We start from the raw sequence: 20462 nt of genomic DNA, 5'->3' as shown, positions 1-20462 counted from the left end.
TTGTTTTGATTTTCTTGTTAAAGATAGATTTCCAGTTTAAAGCTAGATTCCCTTTGTTTGAATTTTAACCAGCACTGTTCGTTGGCTTTCCGTTGAAAAACTCGAAAGACCCGGGCTTTGTTACTGAAACGAGCCCTTTCACTTATCTCTGTCATTCGCAACACTTATACTTATTATCTTTTCATGCTGGTTTGTGTCACGCAAAAATTCCTCCCTGCCTCATAATACACCATCCCTTGAAGATATTTACCCTGTAATACCAGTGCTTGGAAAACTGGACACTAATTGCGTACAGCGGTAAGAAATTCTACCTCTAATTAGGTCAAAAGTGATTTACAGACAAAAAAGCGATAAACTGCCCTCATCTTCATGCTGAAATATTGCATGGGCGAGCACACATTGCCAGTCGACCTAATCCACGAGGGTGCTTCCAGATCAGACGAGGCATTCATACACAATTCCTCGATCAAATTTCAGTCTATTGTTTACATGCCATACTGATGGCGTTAAATATAGAACTGCTAGCCAGACGGCTTGAAACAACTAGATCTCCTTTATTATGTCACAAAACTACAATATATATTAGAAAAATTGTAATACATAACAGCGTCTGAAATCTGTTGCGTAAATAGTGTACGTCACAAAAGAAGCCTGTGATGTAATATTGTGGGAACGTTTATTGAAGAATATGAACGTTTTGCCGCCGAAACCGGATCTATTCTTTTTGTCAATAATCGCCTTTGTTTGAAGGCGCGAGAACAATAACATTTCGCCATTTAAACCGCGTTTGGGCATTTAAATCGTTGACATAACACACAGTAACGCGAATTTAAGCTGATTCAAGTAGTTTAAGATATGATGTAGGTATCTAAGTGGCAACAGTGAACTTTAAATAGCGGTTGTATGTTAGTCGTGGGAAAACTAACTGCCTCAAATTATACTTGTTTTGGTTGATTGACGAATACCTGTATTAATTTAGCCAAATACAAAATAAGTGTCAATTCTTTTAGCAACGAACAATTAAATAAAAGTTATACCTCTGTTTTGCGTCACACTGTATTTGGCTCAAGTTTAGCTAAAGAACAAAATTATTGTATTACATATCCTGCTTTGGTGGTTGCATACACAAAAGGTCACATAGGCTACCTGCCTGATCTGGTTCTTGAAGTTTCTTTGACCATGGCGTTTGTATTTGGTCGCTGACTGTGTGGAAGTAAATAAAAAGTAAGTGTGTACCTTTGTAAGTCGCAATACGCCAGACGAACAAATACAGGTCGAATTTAAAGGGTTTAAAAACATACGTTGCCTTTCTGTTCAATAGAATATGTTAAAAAAAACCTTGCTTTTAAACTAAGATTTTTCCAATTCATAACAACAGCTGGATTATTTGAATCATAGTTTTTACCCAAGCCGACCTAAATAAAAAATAACAACAATAAGGCAAACACAAAAGCGTTCAGAGATTTGTCGTAAAAATCACAAATCCGAATGTTAATATCTTACCGGTAGCCATGGAACAACAAATTCAAAGGTTCGTAAATCCGTTCATTGTTCGTTGTGTTGTCACAAACGCTCGATTATTACGTAACACAATAACCGGGCTGTTTTATTTCCGTCTGGCTAAATCCCTTTTTGTTACAATTGACAAGAGCAAAATAATTTTCTGAGCGCTATTGAAGTGCGCTTCGTGGTATTAATGTAACCACAAATCAATATTGGCTGAATGAAGGGTTTGGTATTGAAGCAACATTTTTGTTATGGGTGTTTGTTTATTTGTTGTTTATGCTCGGCTCAATGTATAATGGTCGATTGTCGCTATTCCAAAGTTCATTGGGCGTCACAGTAAGTGGAACAAGGCAATATTATTCTACTGACGTTTTGGGCGTGATTTTAAGAAACAAATTTGCTCTATGATTTTTTACGTATTAGCCTGAAATAAAAAAAATAATTATAAGTTGTTTCAAATCACGTTTTCAAACCATTTCCTAACGGTTTGCAAAGCCGGTTTGTAAACCCATGTTCGAAACCAGTGGGAAAAACTTTAGATCTTTTTTGCTAAAATATCGTTATTCATATTCAGTCACAACTGAGATTCCACTGTTTGTTGTTTTTCACTTGTTTCGAACTTCTCAAAAATTTGCAAATTTGTTTCGTCAGCATTACGTCATCGGTCGCATGGTAACCGCCATTCGTCATCGTCACTCTCTGACGTATCTTCGTCGTTCTGTGTCCTCTGGAATATGTTAAATTACAAAACGCCATGTTTTAATGCAAAAAGGGTTTGTAATAAAACAAATAATAATAATAAAACTCATAAAAATAATAAAAAAAGAATGCATGTAATATTAAAAAAATAAAAACAAGTTTTAAGTTTTTGTAATTGTTTAAAATTGACGGCATCACAAAAGACGCAAAAAACATGCATCCTAAACTCATATACCATTTAGCCGAAGACCGCGTTAGCAGCATGGTGGGATAAACCCGTACGTGAGCATTTGCTGCCATCTAGCGGCAAAACAACTTTACCAACTCGAAAGTGGAAATAGGCATGAACAAAAGCCGAAACAAAAAAAGCACTGACCTTTCAAGTAATAAATGACACTTATACATTGACAAAACAAGTGGGAAAAATTTGTTGAAGTTTTTACCGTTGTTCTGAATCAAAGTTCTACGATTACCTGATACTTTTTGTTCACGATTTTATTTCCCTTTGAAACAATGTTTTTTTTTCAAACTCACCATTCGCATGAAATCGACAAGTTTGGTCGCGTCACTTCCCGTGCTGAGATCTACAAAATCCACCGGCATACGGTAACTTAAAGTCTCGCTAGGCTGCAGCACAGAGTTACTACCAGTGAAGCGAAACTGGCCAGTCACGTGACCATCTGGTGAAAAATAAAAAAGAGCGTTCAAGATTTAAAAACAAATAAATACCATACGCATCTTAACTTGTTTGACCTTGAACAATTGTAAACGTCACACCTCAAAACCAACCACAATACAAACATAACTTGTTGTTGCTTATCTTGCACGCCTGAACCATGAATCTTGCAGAGGGTTTTCAAACCAATGTAAAAGCATAGAGCCAATAAATGATAAGCTGCAGATAGTGCACATTGTTTCGACCTATAAGGTCTCATCAGTGCAGCTGGTGACGAGAAATCGGCCGCTTTGGCTAGAGTAGTTTCAAACCTTTTCAAACCAATTTTCTAAAATGCGGCGTGTCAATTTTTCATGATAGCTTATGTCAGTGAAACAAATATGGATAGGAGTATGAATATTCTTAAGTGATTGTTTGTTTCATTTTCATCTTCGGTGGGCGGGCAACGTCTGAACGCGATATGCTCACAATGAGTCCACACGTCGAGCTACCTGTTTTTTTTGTCCGTTGAACCATTTCATTTTTTCGATTCAGGCGGTTGGTGGCTTTAACTTACTTCAAGCCAACACGGGGTTAAAGCAATGTTTCTTGCTCAAGAGAAAAACAAATAGTAAGAACCCACAACCCCGTGAACGCAAGGCGGTTCGCTAACCACTGGACCAGAGTTGCAAGCGGGTCCGAAATCTGAGCCCGAACCCGGCAGAATAATTCCGAAGCCCGGCCCGAACCCGAAACGTTTTTGCGAAGCCTGTTTAGGCCGAAATGTTGATTGATAGGCCTATCCACGAAAGCCTTGCAACTGAGGATGAGAAAGAAAAAAAAGATAGACAACAAACACAAGGAACAATAGTAGACAATGGGGTAAACAATATGTTTTAGAGTAGGGTGGGCATTAGGTCAAAGCCGGAGTTACTTAGCTGAGTGATTTTATTTAAAAAGAAATGGCGGACACGGAACGTAAAGTTAGGCCCGTTTTCTCACAAATACCTGAGCCCGAATCTGGCCCGAAAAGCCCGGCCCGACTTGCAACTCTGCACTGGACAATCTCGGCGTATAAACCCTACGTTGGCAACAGCTGCTGCCAATAGTCTTAAATAGCAAGATCCTGGGAACCATTTTTCTTCCAGCCATAATATCCGGGCAACCGGACGACGCAGTGACGTCACAACATGCTGTTCATAACGCACATGCAAACGTGGTGTGAGAAAAAAACGTGAACAACCAAACGTGCGTTTAACCAAAATTCGTCATGCTGCTTGTTGGAATTAGTAAAAGGTTAAACTGAGTGGCGAGCTGTGTGGTAGATTGAAAGGATAAGAGTATTGTAAAGAAATGCAACGTTAAGTTTAGAATTAAAATAGCGGTTTGAGGTAGTACTAATGTTCAGTACTAATATTCAAACAAAAATGTGTTGAACAAAATTTTGTTGCATTTTAGTTGTAAAGTATTTGTGGTGAAATTGTATGTGTAAGGACAGCCAAATTTTGTGAAGTGCATTTTTCTTCGGCTTACGCTCAGTTGGGGCATCACACAGAAACGGTAAAACATGCCTTTTCTGCCCTTTACTACCAGCAACAGGAGTTCGGTTAGATGTCTACACTAGTTAATACAGCCTATGTCTTCCAGCTGCATTAATGAGATCATATAGGTTAAAAACAGTGTGCACTGTCTGCAGATTTGCTGTTGTTTTCCTTTTTGTTGCAATGTTGTCAAACTAAAACTTTTTTTGGAAAAGTTTGCTTAAAATCAGTTCCTGTGTTATAACAGTGTGCACAGAATCAGTTTGCTGGTTTTCAAGCAGTTTGACACAAAGATTACTAACCAGCATGTTGAAGTTCAACTGAGTAAGGATTTGGCTGCAGAACTCCTGAGTTCAATTCATCCCACGTAAACAACAGTGAATCTGTAGTTTTATTAAATGGATTGAAGTCAATAATCCACATACGATTCTATAAAAATACTTTTTTTTTTAAATATCCAGTTGCGATACTTGAAATATTTTAGGTAAAAAAGTAACTTACATCCCTTTTCTTGTATACATCAACTACATCTGTAAAAAAGTAAAATACATGCATGATTTGATACACAAGTAAATACACAAATTACAAAGCCACCAACTTTTTGTACAAGACAAGAGCAAATTGATATCAAACACGGCTTACTTACAATTAGTGTCAGGAAACTTTCCAATGATTTTTCTTTCAACAAATTGTCTAATATCAACAGCAAGATCGTTTTTGTCTCTTTCAAGATAGTCATAGTATTGTTTGCAATGTCGTTGGCTGATGGCATGTACACAATTGTTTTTAACAAAACATCGAAATTCCATGCCAGGTACTAAGTTGGCCCATTTTCTCAAAACAAGCTGTTAAATAACAAAAAACAACAGCCCATGACTGGAAATCAGTTAAAAGTTTATGGCAGTTTTGTGTCAGTAAAACAAATAAAACAGAAGTCTCTTAATTTAAATCACAAAATTTTTGCCTACCTGATGCTCTTTGAATGGTTGATCATTAAAATCTTCACAAGCAGAAAAAGCTGATGTTAAGTCATGCATGACAAAATCAGAACTTTTTAACAGAAGTAAAACTTCGCCTGGTAAAATAAGCCAAATATTTAAAAACAGAAAGTACATATATATATAGGTTATACTACCATCATACCAAACATCTTAACATTTATACTCTAATGCATTATTTCAGTGTACAAAAATATTATGCTAGATATGAGATATGAACAAAATGCTTTTGTGCAAAACATTTATTTACCCATGTGTCATTCATCCAGTTCATAAATTTAAACTTCTATAAGTTCACAACAGTTTTTTACTCAAGAAACAACATGATGTTTGATACATACAACTTGGACACTTTTTATATATATTTAGTATCATGGTAAAAATATAGACTAAAAGCCTTAAAGCGTTTGGTCATTGGGGCAATTGAAAGGTAAACAAAGCAGAATTGATTAATTAATATTGAAACCTGCATTGGTGCATTTCAAGGAGTTATGAGTCATCCATGAAGCATCCTTTGGTGCACTCCATGTCAGCTTTGGAAACACCTTCCCTCCAAGCTCTTGTATACATCTCATTATATGCTCAAGAAGGTCTGGAAAGCGAGGTGCAACAACCTATTTAAATACAGTAAACCTGAGTTAATCTGGACTTGTTGGGCCCCAAAGAATTAGGCAAAGTTTGTAAAATAAAAGATCCAGGTTAGGCTGATTTAGAATGAGCAATTTTTCCCTTGATTAGACAAAAATCCAGATTAAATTTTCCAGGTTAATTGAAGGGCTTTCTTTTGCAGAAAATACAAATCATTTATCATTTTATTTGCAATATATATTAAACAAGGTTTACCAGTCTTGTTAGAAAAACCAAGAACTGTGGTTAAATGCTACCCAACAAATGAGTATTTTTAAAACCAACCTCTTCTTGGTTTTCAACTTGTTCATTCCAATGGGAAAGGTTATTGTCTGAGTCTTCTTCTTCTCTGTCATAGTTGTTGTCAATGCTAAAGCCATCGGGTAACACAAGGGTCCCATTATCCTTTAGATATTCCACAAACTCCTCTGACAGTGGGATCACTAAGCTACAATGCAATATTTCAAACGCTAAGTACCAGTCACTTTAAAAGTTTAACACAGTAAATATATGTATAGATGATTCTGGTTAATTGCAAGTTCCATTTAATTGCATGCTTATTTCCCACTGTAGCATATCATTAGTTCACATAAATAATCCAATTGGAAAAACAAGGCAAATTGGACAGAAATTTACCAAGAATCATCTGTATGTGACAAATAAGCATTTACAACTAGACTTTTATCATGCAAATACAAAAAAATCAATGTTCAAGATTTTCTGGCCACCATTCTGGTTGGTAAGGCAAGATTTCATTGTCAGAACAAAAGTGCTTCATTTGCAAACTTTCTAACTTCATAAGAGCTAGTCCTTGGCCCTTTGAATTTGAAGACCTTATTTTTCCTGTTACTTTTCCATCGCTGCTTTTAATACGGTCATTGTACTGTAATGTCAGGCCAGTTTCTGTCATAAATGGCATCAGTCTTTTGCGAATTACTCCAGTATGGTATGTCCTAGCTGTCAGTTCCTGACCTAGGTAACAGCCTTTGCTAAAACTAATACCGTTCATCCGGTCAATGTTGTTTTCGAGTGGAGAACATTTTCCAGTGGGTAAATCATTTGCACCTTCTGGCACTCCAAGCTTTAATCGATGGGCATGGTAGTTCTCCAATGGCTTCGTTGAATCGTCAAAAACTTCAAGTTGTTCTGAGATTATCCTCCAACCTAACAAAGGTGTGCGTGGGTCTTTAAACAATAAACTTTTACTTTTTGCAGTGAACAATGAGTTGACTGTATCAAAGTCTAATGCGTTGGGTCCAAGAGCTTGCCATACAGATGATTCACATTCCCCAGCAATTTTGACCTTTTTCCTCAGTTTGTACATTTTCAAAGTTTTTAGTATAGTGTCTTTGGACTCTTGTTCACATTCAAGCAAAACTTGCAGATCTGAATCGTGAGGCAACCAGTACATAATAAAGTCATGCATAATTCTACCACGTGTGTCAAGCATCATTGAATACATGCATTGCTGGGAAGGTAATTGCAGTACATCGTTTGTCACAAGCCCTTGCAAAAAATCTAAGGAATCTTTTCCTGAAAGCTTTAATACACTTCTGTGTTGAAGCTTTACCAAAAACGGTTTGTCAAAATTACATTTGGTTTTGCTACTTAAAAAACTTCTTAGTCCTCCAATCAGAAAGCTTCTTTGGCATGCCACAAAATGTTTAGAATAGTTGACAAATGAAAAAGTTATCATTTTGATACTTTTAGAAAATCATAAACTACAACATAACACATGTCTGCAAAATATTACAAGTTTTAAAATGATTGCCCACCTTTTCATTGTAAGCTCCGTGAACTTTAGGTACCAATTTGAAAATCTGCAATTGCGAATCTGATCCATCTTCATTTTGCAACAAAATGTTTATGTATCTGTGATGTGAACGTTATATTTTGGCTTTTTAAAAACGTTGACTCTCTTGTTGATTTTGTTCTACAGCAAGAACTAAGTCCAACATTACATAACCGACACTAAAAATGCTGCAAACCACGCTGAACTACAGGTGTGGAGCTATAGTTTACTATTTTGTTGAAAAAGAAAACCCACATGCGTGAAAATGATTCAGCATTATTCGCGAACCGATTTTTTACTGGACATGGCGAAACTGCAATATGAATTCCAAAACAAACTTTGTCAATGCTTTGATTTGGGTAAATAGTCTTACTTTCGCTACACCAATGCGGTTTTAACAAGATTAAGTGTTTGTTAGCTGTCATTTTCTGTTGCATGATTCAGCATTGACCGCTATGTGGGACGTAAAAGTCAGTTTTAATGTAACGCATGAATGATTATGTGTAAACGCCAAAGTTCAGTTGCAATGTGTTGGTATTTGCTTGCTCAGTAGTAAAGATTAAAAAAAATACAGCAACAAATCATGTCTTGCCAATCATTTACTTCATATGTGTGTCTTTATAGGAAATGTTGGTTTTTATAGTCGTTTTATAATAACAGCAACGTTGTTTGATTTAAGGCATTATTGAACGCATGACTTGCAATTTACGGTAGGTATTAGTTGCTCAAATACATAGGAACAGGATATGGTTATGAGTCAATATAGCGTTTAATTTAAAAACTAAACTTGATGTACACTTTTTAATCAGGTTTTTGAGTTTTCAACAAATAGCAGTGCAGTTTAGTTACTGTTGTTTAACGCAGTATTGTTTATACATATATATAGCTGCATTGGAAATTTTCTAAATCTTTTTTAAAAGGGAAGGTTATTTGATGTAACGGTTAATAACTGTTTCTTTGCAGTAACAGCTCTTAAAAGCAATGGGTGATAAAGATGAACCATTAAGTTCTAGTGGAAGCAAACCTGAATGTAAAGATAAAAAACAGGCTATTTATCCAACTTCTAAAACCGGTACTCGGCAACGCAAGGCGTCATTAAAAAGACATCCATTTCCATGGTTTGGTATTGACATTGGTGGAACACTGGTTAAATTAGTATATTTTGAACCCCTGTATATCACCCCTGATGAGCAGCAAACAGAGAAAGAATCATTGAAAACGATTCGGAAGTACTTGACCTCCAATACTGCATATGGTGGAACTGGTATCAGGGACGCACATTTGGAATTGAAAGTAAGCTTGCCAAGCTCAAAAAGTCAAGAAGCTATTTTTATGCTTAAACTAGAGTTCCTTCTTGAGAAATCTAAAAAAAATCTAGTCTCGATTCTCAAGAAATAAATAAAAAAAATTCGTGAGAAATTATATCACATTTAAAAAACAAAAAGTTATTGTGGCACCCCTTACTCTGTTTATTTTCAATTTTCACTTGCCTCCGGTGCACACTAGGCGGATTATTTTCTTTCTTTACTCCCAAAATAGAGATTTTCAACATACAATGGCGCTAGAGTTACATTTATTACATGACCCAAAGTCAAACGGACTATAATATATTACCAGTAAAGTAATGTCATACATCAAAACAAGAACTATTTTATTTGCAGAACATCAATCTGCAGGGATATGTGGGGAACATTCATTTCATTCGTTTTCCCACTGAACAAATGCAAGTCTTTATCAACATGGCCAAAGAAAAGCAGTTTGCTGCATTAATAGATACCATGCATGCCACAGGGGGTGGCGCTTACAAGTTTGAAGAGTCCTTTTTAACTGATGTCAATATTAGATTGAACAAACTTGATGAGATGGACTGTTTGCTGAAAGGTATGAACAGAATGTTACCTTATCCATTAAACTTAGATAAATATGGTTAATTGCCTTTGGATAACTCATAAATTCTGTTTAATTGCATATGGGTATGAACCCACTAAAAATCTGGTTAATTGAATTATCAGCTTGGCAACTATGGAATTAGTTACACGATATGCTTTTTTAATCTATTTTAAACCATTTGTTGGTTGTAGCTACACTGCAAAATTTGTTCAGGCATTCATTTTGTTGATCATAACAGCGATGTGAATGGGCACTCAGAGTGTTTTTCCATACAAAATCCCCTTTCCAATGATCCCATAGTGAAAGTTCCATTTGACTTCCGAAATCCTTACCCATATATTGTGGTAAACATTGGATCAGGAGTGAGTGTAGTGCTTGTAAAATCACAAGAAGATTATTCCAGAGTATCAGGCAAGTTTGTTGTTTTGTTGGTATATGGTTGTGTTGGTAAAGGGTGCAAGTCTTTGCAATTCAGTTGCAGTTTTATTGAATAGGAACCTACTTACTAAAGTGTAGTAGTTTTGTTTTACATGGTTTGTTAATTAACTGACTTTAACTTGCAAAAATGCTTTTGAAAACAAGAAAAGGGGCAGGTTTGGTTACTTGACGAAATATTTCTACACAAATTATACATTGATATGTTTCAAATAGCTCAAAGCCTTGTGTTTAATACAACTGCTACACTATGTCAAACTGTATGTCAGTGGTTCTCAACCTTTTTTACTATGCGACCCCCTTTAGAGATTTTCTAACACCACGCGACCCCTTTACACACGCACACACACAGGAAGTTTAACTACCAGCATGTGTTGATTGTGTTCATCACACATTTGCAATCTAACATGGCTGCAATAGTTTGGCGTTTTGCTGTATTCCGGAAAACGCCTATTTTTCACTAACTATTTCACTATTTCGTGTTTTTTTATGTTAAGAAAAACCAAAACCCACAATTATAGAAGTATACAATCGCAAATATTGTTGCGCCCGTTCTAAATCAAACGGTCGTGTGAGTTACTATATGCTAAACAAAAGTCACAGGGAAAGTTTTTTTGATACAGATAAAATAATTCCGTGTTCGGTTGCGTCTCCGCGACCCCCTCAAAAGTGCTTGGCGACCCCTTGGGGGGTCGCGACCCCCAGGTTGAGAAACACTGCTGTATGTGAATTCCTGTATATAATAACTTTAATTTTCTGTTTCGTCTTAAAAAAAACACAAAACTTCCTAGACTATTTACGAAAAAAATGTCTAAAGTTTATTTATATGTAACAAACTAACTGTTAGTAAATGGCACATGCAGGGACCAGTCTTGGGGGTGGAACATTTCTTGGTTTGTGTTGCCTACTGACTGGCTGTAAGACATTTGAAGAAGCCATTGAGTTGGCAACACACGGTGAAAGTACGAAAGTTGACAAACTTGTATCTGATATCTATGGTGAAGGAGGATACACCAAGTTTGGTTTGGCCGGAGATGTTGTAGCATCTAGGTAATGTTACATTATATTTCAAACAAATAGTTACAAAATGGTTGGAAGTTAGAAAATACCTCTACTTGCAGCTTTGGTAAAATGAATATTGAAGAATGCAGACAAAATGCCTCTAAAGAAGATTTAGCCAAAGCCACCTTGGTCACGATTACCAACAACATAGGAGGTATTGCCATCAACTGGGCAGTTAAAGAGGTAAGTTCAGAACTTATCACGCAACAATTTTTTTGCCAACTGTTCATCCATTTCTTTGCAGGAAGTTGAACGAATTGTGTTTGTTGGCAACTTTTTGCGTGTAAATCCCATTTCCATGCGATTACTTGCCTATGCAATGGAGTACTGGTCAAAGGGGGCCATGCGAGCATTGTTCTTGGAGCACGAAGGTTACTTTGGGGCAGTTGGTGCCTTGCTTGGCACAGTCACTTGTTAAATCCTTCAGCTGCCCATAAGTTTTTGCAAATTGCATTTTAATCTGTGTGGAGTAATCTGCTCATTAGTCCAATGCATGCAGAAGGTTTGTAGCTACAATGTGACAAACCTTAGCACATTTTAAAGTTGCTGAAATGAAGTATGCATAACAAACATATCAGAAGCGATTTATCTGTACAATAATGCAGTAAATATTGTGGCTGCTTTTGATAGGCAATTGAGCAACTTAGGGCCAACAAATGTCCTTCCTCTTATAATGCACTTCTCAGGATTTTATTATTTATACAGTAACTTTAAACATATACATATCATTGTAGGTATAATTTTTATGACCAAATGATATATTATTTTTTCATTTGTAAATGACCACAATTATGTAAATGCTGTTTGTTAGGCATTTTGTTTTTGGCAGTGCTTCAAATTGCCTTGGGTATGTATGCACAACATGAAATAATATGGTAAAAGATTAAACTACCAAAAACATACATAAAATTGATTTTTTAAGGCATTTTAGCATTAAAATGCTGATGAGAAAAATATAATTTTGTTTTGTGTGTTTGTATATTTTTATGAATTAGACAAAAAAATAATCATTTTGCCAAACAAAGGTTTGATGAACAAGGGTATAGTGTTTTTCAAGTAGTGGAACATATACAGTGTTTTTTTTTAATGTAACATTTAGAATCATAAAATGTCATACATTTTTGACACTTTCAACCCCATGTTTCATTATATTTATAAGCACCATATAATTCACCCTTGGTTGGTAGCCCTCCACAGTTTGAGTGACACTTGTTAATCATATGTACACGATCCTACTGTTAATGTTTACTGTAAAAAATGAAGCAAATGTTTTTTGGTTGTGATAATTGTTAGAGCCAAAACTTTGTGTGACCGTTTGAAATTACTGTTTGCTTTTGTCAGACTACCATTCTACTTTTCAAATAATCTACTAACCTACCTGAATAGTAACATGGTAAAGGTGATTGTTGTGAATATGCTTCTCAAATTAATGAATTGAAAATGTTGTACTCTGAATCTTTATTGAACATCAGTTTTTGTATTTCCACAACTAACATGTGTCAGACAAATTTTTTGATGTTATTAACATACAACAGTTTACCCAAACAGAGGGAAAATATACACACATATTTTTGCATGGTATGGTAGGAAAGCAAAAACTGGTTGTCAATAATGGGCTTGTTGTTGGAAATTTTGTTACCTAATTGCCTAAGAGTAAGTAATTTTTTACCTTTTCGCTCATATTTTGAAATTAAGATGGAATTACGCTCTTTTTAATTTAGTATTTATAAATTTAACAAACTCTACATGCAAGTGTGTGCTGGTCTGCACCAGTTGTACCAAACACATAGCAAATAAAAACCTCTGTTTTTTGATGAGTTTTGTTTCTGTGTTTCAAAGACGGACCCAGTTTTACAACTGAGTTTTGTCATCTCTTTATATGCACTATGTGTTATATGTATGTATTTGTGTACTACTAGTATGCTCCATTAATGTAGCCATTGCTAACAATTGAATATGCACAAAGATTTACTGAGACTTTGCATTCTCTAGCTGTTACATTGTGTTCCACTGATGTTGTCTCTAATAAAGCTTTGGTACAACAATGGAGTATTTGCATTGCTTGCTGTATAAACAACTTTGTAAAAATATAGGTTGTCATTAATTTCCAGAGTTGGTGAAACAGACTTAACCGATTCATAGCACTATATAAGACTACTTTCAACGTTTGGATGTCAGTATTGACAAGGTCAAAACCTTTACGTGACAAAGGTCACCTTGTGCTCATGAGGTGGTAGTCGATTTCTTAAGTTTTGGTACAGGGCAAGTCCCTTTTCCAAAAACAGAAGTGCCACAGGTCGGAGAGTTTTACATTTGCGTTCATCGCACATTGTCAAAATGAAAGTTGTTTCTTTTTTGACGAATCTCGATCAAGGTTTTTTTGTCTGAATATGGGTCATATTGTTGCTTCACATGCCTTTCCAAAGCAAACAGCAAACACGTCGTCTACTGTCAATTCAACACCCCTGACAGCTAATCGTCACCTTATCAACAACAATGTCCTTGCATAGAAACAACGAGTCATACAGAAGTTTGCGTAACTTTGTCAAAACATAATTTACACAGGCGTTGTTTGCACCCCGCACAACCATTTTTCTACATTCCTACTTTATATTATGAGGTAATGACACAGACAGTACGAAAAATATATTCGGTAGTCTCTTCTTTGTGATACACGAAATATACAAAGTTGCATGTTGAGAAGTTATCAGCGTAAACTGCTAAACAATTAAAAATATTCCGTGATGCGGATGATGTGCAATCAACTGTGACAGCCCACGTGGTCTGCGTAAATCGAAACAAAGTATTGCGTGTTTTCGTCACTTGCATTAACACATTTTGAGAAGTTTTGCAATAAGTGGACAAAAGTAATGCTTTTTTAGCAACAACAATAACGAAAAGTTATAACTACATAATAATAACTAAATTGTATACAGGCCAGGTATAGACTGACTTGTGTATTATATTTCACCTCAAAGTATTAAGTGGTCTCTTATCATTAGTAGATAAATATAACTGGTATATGTAGAAAATGTAGTGGGAGCGTTCTGAAGTTACAAGCTATCAAAAAGATACATGAACATGCTTGAAACTCAAGTTCATGTCCAGTGAAATCATATTGTCAGAGTGCACATTTAATTCACTTACACTTTTGCATTTTGGGTACTATTATACTTACATTTGTCTTTAAAAAATAAAGCATTTTTATGTCAAATTTGACTTGATCCACTGTAAATATTATTAATTTATGTTACCCGCATACCTGTAGTTTATAAAGATGGGTAAGAGTAAAGAACCTGGTCAATCACAGGCTGAACTTTTGGCAGTCTCTACAGCTGAGATTGTTAAAGTGCTAATTGAAGCCCATGAAGAACGCAAAGATATAAATCTCAATAAACTGAAGGGCAAAGTCTCCTCCAAATATGGCTTGAAGTCACAACCACGACTGACTGACATTATTGCAGCTGTTCCACACAGGTACAAACGTGCCTTACTGCCAAAACTAAAAGCAAAACCAGTCAGGACTGCAAGTGGAATAGCAGTCGTTGCTGTCATGTGTAAACCCCACAGGTGCCCTCACATCAACATGACTGGCAATATCTGTGTATATTGTCCAGGGGGACCAGATTCAGATTTTGAATATTCAACTCAGTCATACACTGGATATGAACCAACATCAATGAGAGCTATACGGGCTCGGTATGATCCATTTTTGCAGACACGCCATCGGGTTGAGCAACTTAAACAGCTTGGCCACTCAGTAGACAAGGTTGAGTTCATTGTAATGGGAGGCACTTTCATGTCACTTCCCGACTCCTATAAAGATTACTTTATCAGAAATCTGCACGATGCTTTATCTGGCCATGTGAGTAACAGCGTTGAAGAGGCTGTAAAGTACTCTGAGCGCAGCAAAACAAAGTGCATTGGAATCACAATTGAAACAAGACCAGATTATTGTTTGAAGAAGCATTTGAGTGAAATGTTAAGTTATGGGTGCACAAGGTTGGAAATCGGTGTACAGAGTGTGTATGAAGATGTGGCGCGTGACACAAACAGGGGTCACACAGTTCGTGCTGTCACTGAGTGTTTTCAACTTGCCAAGGACTCTGGTTACAAAGTGGTTGTGCACATGATGCCCAATCTTCCCAATGTGCCATTAGAGAGGGACATTGAACAATTCGTCGAATTCTTTGAGAATCCAGCTTTTCGTGCAGATGGTTTAAAGATTTATCCCACGTTGGTTATTCGAGGGACTGGTTTGTATGAACTGTGGAAGACTGGAAGATACAACAGCTATTCTCCTTCAACATTAATTGACCTTGTAGCAAGAATTCTGGCTCTTGTTCCACCATGGACTCGAGTGTACAGGTTCGTGGCTTTACATCGCTTGTCATTAAAACGTTGGGCCATTGGGCAACAAATTACTGACTAAATTCAAGTTATATATGACTAAAACAAAATCATTTAAGAACGTTACATTACCACCAAACGAAATTAGAATAACAGTAAACTTCTGTTAATCCGGGCCTGTTTGGACTTAATAAGTGTCCAGATTAGACAAAGATCTGGGTTAAATGAATCCGGTTTAACCAAGGTTTACACTATTTAAAACTTTTCTCTATCATTTACAGAGTGCAAAGAGATATCCCGATGCCTTTGGTGACTTCCGGTGTGGAGCACGGTAACCTCAGAGAGCTTGTTCTTGCCCGCATGAAAGACCTTGGCACAACATGCAGAGATGTTCGCACGAGGGAGGCAGGAATCCAAGAGATTCATCATAAAGTCAAACCATACGAAGTTGAATTAATTCGCAGAGACTACACTGCTAATGGAGGCTGGGAAACGTTTTTATCCTACGAAGACCCTGAGCAGGACATTCTCATTGGACTACTGAGGCTGCGAAAATGCTCTAAAGAGGCCTTTAGGCCGGAGTTAAAGGACAAGAGAGTGTCCGTTGTTCGTGAGCTTCATGTTTATGGGAGTGTAGTCCCTGTGAGTTCCAGAGACCCTGGTAAATTTCAACATCAGGGTTTTGGAACATTGCTAATGGAAGAGGCAGAGAGAATTGCCCTTGAAGAACACGGATCCACAAAAATTACTGTCATCTCGGGTGTGGGAACAAGGAACTATTACAGAAAACTTGGTTATATCCTGGATGGACCTTACATGTCCAAGTCTTTGGTCTAAAACTTTTTTTGCATTTTATTTATTATAAGCATAAAGATGTTTAACATGTGATAGCTTTCTAGGGTGGATAATTATTGTGGAACTGGGTATTTTGTGTTTTGTTGGAAGTCATTTACATTCAATGAAAATATGTGTGTTTTATGTTTTGTATCAAATGTACAAAATCTGCCATAATGTTAACTGAAAATGAATTCAATGTTTTTATGTCAGAAGATAAAAACAATTGCACATGGTGTATTGGTGTTTGTATAGCTCACAATTGTACCAGGTTGATTGGTCTAAAGAATGTAATGCTCAAAATGCCAACACTAATGATCACTTCTATTGTTAGACAACAACATAAGGGAAATTGTTGCTTTGTTTAAACTGTCCTACAAAAATCACTTGGGAAACAATACATATCTCTTATCTATTTGGACTTTTCAAGCCAGAATGACAAACAGTCAGTTTGAGTATGTGCGTAAATTTGAACTTCCGGATATGTGCCTTCCGAACTGCTGGCCAATTGTTAGGATTGATGGAAAGAATTTTCACAAATTTTCTCACAAACACGAATTTGAGAAACCAAATGATGCAAGGGCCTTGAAACTAATGTCCAGAGCAGCTCAGGAAGTTATGAATGGAATGGTGGATGTTGTACTGGCCTATGGACAAAGCGATGAATATTCATTTGTTTTCAAAAAATCAACAACATCATTCAACAGGAGGGCAAGGTAGCAGGTACCAAATTGATATAATGTCATAAGTAACAATTTTTTCCCGATTTTGTAGCACTAGTGTAGTGTTTTTGTAACAGTATTACATAATGTTTTTATGTCCAGAATCGAAACTCGTACAATACAAATATATGCTTTAAATTATTTCTTTACAAATGTTTGTCATCTAAATTTTAAGCAGAAAATATAATGGTTTTCTTAAAATTAATTTTGTTGTCTGAAAGAAAAAAACATAATATCATTTAATTTATTTCAGTAAGTTGTCATCACTTGTTGTGTCACAATTTGCTTCAGCCTATGTTTTTCATTGGAAATCTTTCTTTCCGGACAAGGAACTTCTTTATCCACCAGCCTTTGATGCCCGCACAGTTCTTTATCCAAGCGACAAAAACTTAAGGGATTACTTAAGTTGGAGACAAGTTGACTGTAAGTAAGAGACAGCCATAGCATTATGAAATGTTTGCTTGTGTTAATCTTAACCCAATTACCTCAAGTGCAATTGCAACGATTAGTTTTGTTGGTGAGTTTTTGTCTTAACATTACATACTGCATATTGAGAACTTTATTCTCAATGCACAATGTATGACAAAAAAGCTGATGTTTGAGTTGCATTAACAATATTCAATCTAAATAAAGCGCCTCAAAGTTTAAAACTGACAATCAGGTTTAGTACTACATGGGTGTAATTTTTATTTAAATCTCAAAGGCCTACATTAAGTTAGTTGTTTTGTTTGGGATTGATAAATGTTGTTTTTACCACAGGCCACATCAACAACTTGCAAAACACAACGTTTTGGGCTTTAGTTCATTCTGGTTTGACACCAACAGATGCCCAAGAGCGACTTAAGGTGAAATTTGCTGTTCTAGCTCTATCTAGTGGTTTGAAACAAGTGCATAAGTAACCAAAGGATGGCACTCAAGAGTTCTAAATCTAAGTCAAACGTGTTTACAAGATGTACTGTTTAAAAAATACCCTTTACGTTGTACTTACACCCAATAAGCATTTAAGAACCAAATATTTTTATACATTTGATAGTACTACCACCGCAACGACAGTAGCACAATAAAATCCTAGCTTGTTGTTCCTTAAAAACAAAAATTCACACGTATAAAGATGTATCGTTATTTACAAATTCAAAGGTGTAGGCAAAGTAAAGTGTCCATCGCACGTGACCTTATACTGGGATATCATCATATCATTAGCGTTCAAGCCTTCCCTTAGGCACAAACGGGTAAGCACTTGACCCGAAAACCGCCTTTTCCGGCACCTGTGCATCACGGATAAGGCACCGTCGATGTCAAGTGTCATTTCCGTACACTGCCACCTGCTTCTACGAGCGGCAACGACCTTTGACACCTTGTTGTCACGCGCAGGGCACTCTGGCTAGCGATAAGAATGAGATCCTCTTTGCACAGTTCGGTATCAACTACAACAACTTGGAACAGATCTTCCGCAAAGGCACCGTCGTAATACGAGACAAGGTAAACTGGCTGCAGGGGTTTATTTTTAGCTGCACTCGTCGGCGCCAAGATTACCCGCTTACAACCGATTTTAGGCACTTGCTCGCCGCTTTGGCTTGGAGTCTGCCTATTTTCGGCTCGGGTTGTAATCCTGTTTTGTAACTGACTTACTTCAAAGTGTAATGTGTCCGTACACGTATCGCGTGGTTCCGCGTGTACCTCGGATGTTGTAAACAGTTTATTATTGTTTAATCCAGAAACCACATATTGCTTTCTAAATTTGTGAGTGTAAATTTAGCACATAACATTTCCATTGCAATGGCTTGTAAATATTTTTTTGTTAAATCCCTATTTTTTTATTATACTTATGCAACTACTTTTGCAATTACTTCTAGCTTTGCTGTTTTCAGCGCTAGAAATGTTATGCCCTTGCTATTTCACTTGTTCACGAGTAGAACTTCCTTTTTCAACACTATTTTCAGAAAAAGCCACAAACGTTCCAACCTGCAGCTACGGCGGGTGAGGCAAAGGAAAACAAACGGACGGAGCGCGGTAAAAAACAAATTCCAACACCTCTTTTGGAACTCCACGTGGACGTCATCAAAGACGAATTTTGGAAAACCTATCCCCACCTTCTAGACCCATAGTAGCTTAGGGTCACTGCACCATAATAAAATAGTGGTATTTTTTCTGAGACAATGCGTGTGTTCTGAAATCTGCTGCTTTAATGTGTGCGAGTGGTGAATTCCAATGCCACACGCATCGAGATGTTGATGGAGTGACTGTTTACAGCACACGACTGGTCGTCAGCTGTTAGTATTGTAATTTTAGTTTTGTTCTTTGAACTTTCTGTGTGTTCTCTCCCTGGAATTACAAGCGTGAAGTGATTTATGGGAGATTATACGCCAATAAAAGCTTGATCACGCTGGAATTTGTTTTTTGGTATTTTAAGATCGCAACAATTCAAAGCAAATAGACACGTCCACTTGTCTATTCAAGGAAAGTACTTCTGACAAATAAAGTGACCTAAGAGCTATTTTAGTCGCAAATGATGATTCAGAGTTGTAAGGGAAACTGATATCTATATTTTTTGCAATGAAGTCCCAAAAAGAAGATTTACCTCAAATTACGACACCAATTTGACCTTATGTGAGTCAAGGGCAAATCAAGCACGTTTTATTCAAAGTGAAACCCTCAACCCAATCACAATTTAGGTTTCACACGACGAAAAATGCAATTTTGACTTTGGGCCTAAACGCATACCTTTGCACATAAACAAGCATAGTTGAAATCAACAACCAGATGGATATTCGATTTTCCTAAGTTGCCATCATGCATTTTCAACAAAAGGTTCCAAATTCATCGTTCCATGCAAAAAACGATTTGTCAGGCGATTGCACAGTCATAAAGAAATCCGTTGCAGTTTACTTTCGAAACAGTTCGTGCAAACCGACAATGGAAACCGTTGATTCCGGCAAAAAGACCAGATCAATCAACCACATCCAACTTTGCTCCAACACAAGCAAACAAGGACGCCGCACTGATAAAACGCGGAGCAGTCACCTTTGCAAAAACGACGGCTTTCCCACGATTGTCGACCCCAGGTGGGTCTGTGCAATGACTGTTTGATTTGGCGAAAGCAAACATCACGCCGATGCCACACACAATGGGTCTTGGTTTGTTAAAAAAACACGTTTGTTTTGAAAGTGCGGTTGGAACCGCCGGTGGGCTATCGGATTGCAGCATCACGTTTTTGCAAGTTGTTTTAGCCGCAAAGCTCGTGCAAACGTCCATTTCGGGTCGGGAATCCACCTTGTCAACGATTATGTCATTATCTACCAACTGTATTTCACAGTTCACACACAATCTTCCTATGCAGCTTATATGAAAAGT

The 20462-nt window shown here is 36.8% G+C and overlaps 5 protein-coding genes across 6 annotated transcripts; 3 read left to right on the top strand and 2 right to left on the bottom strand.

Moving 5' to 3' along the window:
- Positions 1–1379: 1379 nt before the first annotated feature.
- On the bottom strand, positions 1380–8105 carry LOC145222381 (translation initiation factor eIF2 assembly protein-like). The gene is made up of 9 exons (XM_080088487.1): positions 7802–8105; positions 6312–6474; positions 5866–6013; positions 5370–5476; positions 5048–5246; positions 4903–4931; positions 4704–4830; positions 2740–2885; positions 1380–2233 (listed from the first exon to the last, which is right to left on the bottom strand). The coding sequence occupies exons 1-9, from the start codon at positions 7873–7875 to the stop codon at positions 2165–2167; spliced, it is 1062 nt and encodes a 353-aa protein (XP_079944613.1). The 5' UTR covers positions 7876–8105; the 3' UTR covers positions 1380–2164.
- Positions 6511–7784, bottom strand: LOC145222382 (iron-sulfur cluster assembly factor IBA57, mitochondrial-like). Its single transcript, XM_080088488.1, has one exon. It carries the CDS (start codon positions 7720–7722, stop codon positions 6730–6732), a length of 993 nt encoding a protein of 330 aa, XP_079944614.1. The 5' UTR covers positions 7723–7784; the 3' UTR covers positions 6511–6729.
- A 327-nt stretch (positions 8106–8432) lies between the features above and the next one.
- Positions 8433–13250, top strand: LOC145222380 (pantothenate kinase 3-like). Its single transcript, XM_080088485.1, has 7 exons — positions 8433–8528; positions 8782–9111; positions 9480–9699; positions 9922–10119; positions 11007–11193; positions 11265–11388; positions 11450–13250. Exons 2-7 carry the CDS (start codon positions 8800–8802, stop codon positions 11621–11623), a joined length of 1215 nt encoding a protein of 404 aa, XP_079944611.1. The 5' UTR covers positions 8433–8528; positions 8782–8799; the 3' UTR covers positions 11624–13250.
- Positions 13251–14092: 842 nt separating this feature from the next.
- Positions 14093–16627, top strand: LOC145222379 (elongator complex protein 3). Its single transcript, XM_080088484.1, has 2 exons — positions 14093–15573; positions 15837–16627. The coding sequence occupies exons 1-2, from the start codon at positions 14483–14485 to the stop codon at positions 16390–16392; spliced, it is 1647 nt and encodes a 548-aa protein (XP_079944610.1). The 5' UTR covers positions 14093–14482; the 3' UTR covers positions 16393–16627.
- Positions 16628–16813: 186 nt separating this feature from the next.
- On the top strand, positions 16814–19500 carry LOC145222383 (putative tRNA(His) guanylyltransferase). 2 transcript variants are annotated; one of them, XM_080088489.1, is made up of 5 exons: positions 16814–17105; positions 17365–17534; positions 17871–17956; positions 18483–18590; positions 19052–19500. In XM_080088489.1, the coding sequence occupies exons 1-5, from the start codon at positions 16825–16827 to the stop codon at positions 19214–19216; spliced, it is 810 nt and encodes a 269-aa protein (XP_079944615.1). In that variant the 5' UTR covers positions 16814–16824; the 3' UTR covers positions 19217–19500. The 2 variants fall into 2 exon arrangements, with proteins under 2 accessions (XP_079944615.1, XP_079944616.1); XM_080088490.1 differs by having other exon boundaries at positions 16949–17112.
- Positions 19501–20462: the final 962 nt, after the last annotated feature.

Source organism: Phallusia mammillata, chromosome 4, assembly GCF_965637545.1.
Source record: "Phallusia mammillata chromosome 4, kaPhaMamm4.hap1.1, whole genome shotgun sequence".
In the NCBI taxonomy this organism is placed as follows: domain Eukaryota; kingdom Metazoa; phylum Chordata; class Ascidiacea; order Phlebobranchia; family Ascidiidae; genus Phallusia; species Phallusia mammillata.
This window is presented reverse-complemented; position numbering and strand designations above follow the sequence as displayed.

Excerpts from the sequence above, each read along its gene's own strand:
- LOC145222381 (XM_080088487.1), bottom strand. The coding sequence starts at position 7,875 with ATGAAGATGGATCAGATTCGCAATTGCAGATTTTCAAATTGGTACCTA. Across the intron at positions 5,477-5,865 it reads CTTGAAATGCACCAATGCAG|GCGAAGTTTTACTTCTGTTA; the intron begins GTTTCAATATTA and ends TTATTTTACCAG. Across the intron at positions 4,932-5,047 it reads AAAGTTTCCTGACACTAATT|ATGTAGTTGATGTATACAAG; the intron begins GTAAGTAAGCCG and ends ACTTTTTTACAG.
- LOC145222382 (XM_080088488.1), bottom strand. The coding sequence starts at position 7,722 with ATGATAACTTTTTCATTTGTCAACTATTCTAAACATTTTGTGGCATGC.
- LOC145222383 (XM_080088489.1), top strand. The coding sequence starts at position 16,825 with ATGACAAACAGTCAGTTTGAGTATGTGCGTAAATTTGAACTTCCGGAT. Across the intron at positions 17,535-17,870 it reads AAGTTGGAGACAAGTTGACT|GCCACATCAACAACTTGCAA; the intron begins GTAAGTAAGAGA and ends TTTTTACCACAG. Across the intron at positions 18,591-19,051 it reads CCGTCGTAATACGAGACAAG|AAAAAGCCACAAACGTTCCA; the intron begins GTAAACTGGCTG and ends CACTATTTTCAG.
- LOC145222380 (XM_080088485.1), top strand. The coding sequence starts at position 8,800 with ATGGGTGATAAAGATGAACCATTAAGTTCTAGTGGAAGCAAACCTGAA. Across the intron at positions 9,112-9,479 it reads ACGCACATTTGGAATTGAAA|AACATCAATCTGCAGGGATA; the intron begins GTAAGCTTGCCA and ends TTTTATTTGCAG. Across the intron at positions 11,389-11,449 it reads TCAACTGGGCAGTTAAAGAG|GAAGTTGAACGAATTGTGTT; the intron begins GTAAGTTCAGAA and ends ATTTCTTTGCAG.
- LOC145222379 (XM_080088484.1), top strand. The coding sequence starts at position 14,483 with ATGGGTAAGAGTAAAGAACCTGGTCAATCACAGGCTGAACTTTTGGCA. Across the intron at positions 15,574-15,836 it reads CCATGGACTCGAGTGTACAG|AGTGCAAAGAGATATCCCGA; the intron begins GTTCGTGGCTTT and ends TATCATTTACAG.